The sequence below is a fragment of the Rutidosis leptorrhynchoides genome, chromosome 2 (assembly GCF_046630445.1).
Source record: "Rutidosis leptorrhynchoides isolate AG116_Rl617_1_P2 chromosome 2, CSIRO_AGI_Rlap_v1, whole genome shotgun sequence".
In the NCBI taxonomy this organism is placed as follows: domain Eukaryota; kingdom Viridiplantae; phylum Streptophyta; class Magnoliopsida; order Asterales; family Asteraceae; genus Rutidosis; species Rutidosis leptorrhynchoides.
Window position 1 is genome coordinate 263,767,181 of NC_092334.1, and position 5,443 is coordinate 263,772,623.

At 34.2% G+C, this 5,443-nt stretch overlaps 1 protein-coding gene across 1 annotated transcript; it reads left to right on the top strand.

Moving 5' to 3' along the window:
• The first annotated feature begins 432 nt into the window (after positions 1-432).
• Positions 433-3,745, top strand: LOC139894232 (protein DETOXIFICATION 55). Its single transcript, XM_071877441.1, has 4 exons — positions 433-572; positions 1,898-1,910; positions 2,078-2,155; positions 2,249-3,745. The coding sequence occupies exons 1-4, from the start codon at positions 433-435 to the stop codon at positions 3,671-3,673; spliced, it is 1,656 nt and encodes a 551-aa protein (XP_071733542.1). The 3' UTR covers positions 3,674-3,745.
• Positions 3,746-5,443: the final 1,698 nt, after the last annotated feature.

A 5,443-nucleotide genomic window follows, 5' to 3' on the forward strand; every position in this document is an offset into this window, starting at 1 on the left:
ACACTTGATCGTAGAAACAAAAACTTTACGAGTTTCATCCTAAATAAGAAATTGTGATCTCCGTGGTGGCAGAGAAAAAGATGATGCACCCTGCCCTAAAAAACCGGAGCATCAAGAACGAAAATACCGAAGTAACATGGAAAGTGCAGTAATAAAGAAAGGTTATTTTAGGGATGACACAAGCATAGTAAGGCAAGGCTTTTATGGTAAGACAAAATAATGTTGATCATTGTGACAATTGGTGCCTCTACATTTGTTGTTCGGTTCATAATCAAGTTAGCCCACAAAAATATCTATAGATAATCATTTTACCAGTACGTGATCTTTAATTCAATCCGAAATCCTTTTGTTAATTCAAATAATAATATGAAAGAGAAAAGGACAAAATGTGGGGGCGGTAGATGAAAGTTGTGGCGTTTCAAGATATCTAAAATGCAATCAGTGGTTGGTGCAGGGTCTAATTTATCTCTCGGGAGATGTGTGTATCAAATTATCAAGCTAGCTAATGAAGGAGTATTATACAAGACTCAAATTCTCAAATGCCTGAAATCTATGAGACCAAAAAGCGTTACGTGAGTGACATCATGCAAGATGGTTCTGTTTTGTCAAACAAACTAATCATTGAGAGTAGTTAAGATGGGATGTAATTGGAAGGTGGTATATCTCCTCCGTTATTTTATAACAAGTATAACAGCAAACAATTTTTTTTCCTATAAGAATGCAAAGCTTGATTGATCATGACAACTGATATGATATACAGTAGGTTGTAACCAAATCCACATGCACGGTTTTTTATTTTGACAAGTGTTACAGAACTCGAAATCACTACTAAGTATTTCCAACTCGGGGAGTAGTACTCGGTCAAACACGGAATTACTTGGAAAATTGGTCAAAACTAAGAATTACTTAAAAAAATCAGTCAAAACTCTTAAATTCTGTGAAAGTCAAATTTGATCAACATCCGAATACTTAAGAGTTGTCTGGTACTCCCTAAAAAGTCCCTCCCCGAGTACTGATTATTTGCAACCTTGATTTTAAGCATGATTGCGAGACTTATTGTCTAGATAACATCTTAAATTTGGGTATTATATATGGAGTACAATTTAAATGGTTAATTTTTTTTTTTTTTTTTTTTTTTTTTTTTTTTTTTTTTGCCAAAATAACGATAACTTTTATAAAAATAGAAAACGTTTTCGAAAAGAAAGCGAATCTAACAAGTAGAAAAGGGGACCCCGATGAGGATCGTAACTAAAAAGCGGTACCAACAAACTATCTATATCGTACAAAACAGAGAGAAGCAAGGCAAATGTTATATTGAACATGCATACATGATACATGCTAATAACATATATGCATGTTCAGAACATGTTATAAGCATATAAAGCAAGATAAGATGTACATAGAAAGGGTGGTATTATACCTTTATAAATCAAGTAGTAATCTGATACTATAAGAAGGTGTTCTTTAACCTTTGATGTCAATCTAGTTTTAAAATCTCAGAGAGAACATTGAATGATTACTATGACATGGACATGAACCAAACACCACATTTCTTCATCACTTTGAGCCATTTATGCTACCCAACAACAGAAAAATGTGACATGTTTTCATTAATAAATGCATAACTCTATAGTACTGGTCCTTGTAAACAAAAAGATGTTATTATTCCATATGTACATTGCTTAAGCTTCCCATTCTTCACGCTTCGAAACTAAATATTGTCACATGATAAATCCAGAAAGTCACCAACATAACACATTTGTAAAGGATAGTGTCCGCAATATGTAGATGTTCATGTATATGTCATGTGTTGATGTTAATTAATCTTTACATAGTCTAAATACATTCTTTTTTTTTTTTTTTTTTTTTTTTTTTTTTTTTTTTTTTTTTTTTAAAGGCAGTCTAAATATGTACATTCTGCTTCTAAACGCATATGTTCTTTTTTCCATTCATATCTATGGTATCCCCCACCACCTTACACTATACTATAAAATCCAAGACGAATTCTTTATATAACACTAAAAATTTTCTCCCTCAATTCTAGCATCACTTTTTATGCATGACAACATCAATGTAGTGTATGAAATTTAATATTTCCATCATATGCAAGCAAATGATGTCAGAATATACTCAAATCAAACCGATAGTTCCAATGGTAAGTACTAGTTAGTATTAATCCATGAGGCTTCAATTAAAATTCATATTCTTTACGAAATTAAGAGAATTTTTATGTTATGGATTTGTGTAGGTGATAAAGGAAATGAAGATGATGATAGCCATAGGATTCCCACTCTTCACCATTGGGTTGGTAAATTATTTAAAAAATATGATTGCGGTTGCATGCATGGGCAAGTTAGGGAGGCTTGAGCTAGCCGGTGGTGCACTAGCCATAGGGTTCACAAATATAACAGGCTACTCGGTTCTATCAGGGCTCGCAATGGGGATGGAGCCCATTTGCAGCCAGGCATTCGGTTCAGGAAACTTGCACATGATGAACTTAACGCTCAAAAGAACCATCTTCATACTATTATGTGCATGCCTACCCATTGGAGTTATGTGGGTTAACCTTGAGCCCTTCATGCTTAAATTACGCCAGGACCCCGAAATAACACACATTGCTAGTTTATATTGTCGATATGCAGCCCCCGATCTTATTGTTAATAGCGTTTTAAACCCTTTACGTATTTTTCTAAGAACAAAAGGAAAAACATGGCCTTTAATGTGGTGTACTTTACTTGCCACACTATTACATTTTCCAGTCACAAACACTTTAGCTTTCAAATTTCACTTAGGGGTTAAAGGGGTTGCAGTTTCGACGTTTGTAACCAACTTAAACACATCGGTTATGCTTCTCGGATACATGTATTTCACTCAAACCCCTAAGTCACAACCCGAGTCAAGATCTTTAGCTATTGAATGTAGTTCATTTGGGGAAGGATGGGGTGTACTAATTCAACTAGCTATATCAAGTTGTCTAGCCGTTATTTTAGAGTGGTGGTGGTATGAGTTGATGACGGTCTTAGCCGGTTATCTTCATAAACCACACGTAGCACTTGCTACATCGGCGATAGTAATCCAGACAACGTCTTTAATGTACACATTGCCTTCGGCACTTGGTATGTCGATATCAACCCGGGTTGGGAATGAGCTTGGAGCAGGAGAACCGTGCCGGGCCCATCTAGCAACACTTGTTGCAATCGGGTTGGCATTATTAACCTCGGTTCTCGGGCTGTTGGGGATTACGTTTGGAAGAGAAGAATGGGGAAAAGTGTTCACAAACGACAGTGAAGTTTTAAACTTAACGATGGCTGCTTTACCGATAATCGGAGTTTGTGAGCTCGCTAACTGTCCACAAACCACTTGTTCTGGTGTTCTCCGTGGTAGTGCAAGGCCTTCAATTGGTGCAAGAATTAATCTTTGTTCGTTTTACTTGGTGGGTACACCAGTAGCCATACTTTTAGCTTTTGTGTGGAAATTAGGATTTTTGGGATTGTGTTACGGGCTTTTAGCAGCACAAATGGCATGTGTAATATCTATTTTGAGTGTGATATACACGACAGATTGGGAAAAAGAATCATGTAATGCAAGACAGTTGGTAGGAAAAAGCAGTGTATGCACATTTGAAGATCAACTTATGGTTATGGACTGCGAACAAGGAGTTGAGTTTATTTAAAAACACAGAGAATCTGGTATTCGGTTATGCCCAAATGATGATATAAGTTTTTATGCTTATCAAGTCATACAACATGTGGTATGTACCCTGAATTTTATACTATCTGTTTAATTATGTTTTGGTCTTTTAACATTGACTACAAACAGAGAAACAGATTACAAATTTTGTCTATTTATTACTATAACAGAAATCTTCATAAAAGAAGAGTATAAGCTTACATTCTATAGCTTGAGTTGCAGGGTTCATTTAATTTAATAAAGAATTAAAAAACAGAGATATACATGCTTATATTTAAGATGTGTAGTAACATACTGTATGTTACATACATATGCTTAAGGGTGATAACGAAATGTGTGATTGATATTAAAAGGGTGACAACATCTTTTTTTTAGTTATACACCAAGAAATGTGCTTTTCAGCAGCACAAATGCAACACTAAAAATGACTGTACATGGATGATCTTTATAAAAAAGGGTATGGATGACTTCTCTGCAATGATGGTGTGTGGATGACCTCTCTTTTTTTTTTTTTTTTAAAGGGTGATGATTGTACACAACTAATTTTTATCCATATACAACCAAGCATGTATTGAAGTGTACAACATCAATCATATAAATCATATAAAGGTGTATAAATAAAAGTTACTTTAGGGATAGATAATAATCATTAATCATGGCCATATTATAGTAACACGGTAAGCTAAACACACAAATCATAAATACCAATCATTCCTGACTTGACAAGGAAATCAAGGATAGAGCATGAAAAAGAAGAAAAAAACACATAAAAAATGCAGAAGGAAGCATCAATAATAAGCATCCATTAAGAATTTCAGGTAAAAAATAAAATTATGTTAAATTTTTTAGGATAACCGCTCTGTACCTTGATAGAGTTTGGCACCCGGACCCTGTAGTTGTTAAAGCTTGCATATCAATGGAGTATGTTACATACTGTATGTATATGTAATTTAACGAGATTTTGTGTACATAGATATGAAACCCTTTCCTTCCTTTCCGTAGACACTCGGAGAGGAGATGCACATGTGATAATTGGATTCTCAAAGAAGACAATATGCCAATTAACAGCTGAATTTGAGCCCATCTTAAGAAAGTGGGCCCATTTCAAAATGGGTCTTGCTTTAGCACAAACTTTTCAAGAAAATTACCATTTGTCCTAAATTTTGTGGCAATTGGCTATTGGACATCTAACTAATCAGTGCTTCTTGGGACCCGAGGGGTGCTTTCTGGTAGGATGATTGGAAAGTTCTAAAGGAAACTCAGGTTCAATCCTTACCTGCTACACTTTGAAAGCTTCCTTTAAAAAATATATATATATATATATATATATATATATATATATATATATATATATATATATATATATATATATATATATATATATATTTGTGCTTCTTGGGTAATTCATTACTCCCTCTCTTACTCTCAGACAAAAAACAAATAGTTTAAGAAAAAGTGACTGACGCATGTACTTTTTTGTTTACTTTTTAGCTTTACCTCTTACTTTTTTCTATCTTTTTGTCTTGCATGTATAAAATAGGGGAACAAAAGAACTTTACCACATTATTCTTTTTCATTAGTGAAATTGGACAATTAATTTGGGATATTCCAAAAAGGAATACTGGACAATAGAATCGAAACAGATGGAGTATTTATTTCTAACAACAGTTCAGGATCACCTACAGGAATTAAGAGAGACAGACTACTACCACATGCGTTACAACACAAGGTTGATAATTCATTATTTTAACAT

Bases quoted from the DNA above. Each gene is read 5' to 3' on its own strand.
- LOC139894232 (XM_071877441.1), top strand. From the start codon at position 433: ATGCAATCAGTGGTTGGTGCAGGGTCTAATTTATCTCTCGGGAGATGT. The intron at 2,156-2,248 runs GTAAGTACTAGT...GGATTTGTGTAG, and splicing joins TCAAACCGATAGTTCCAATG to GTGATAAAGGAAATGAAGAT.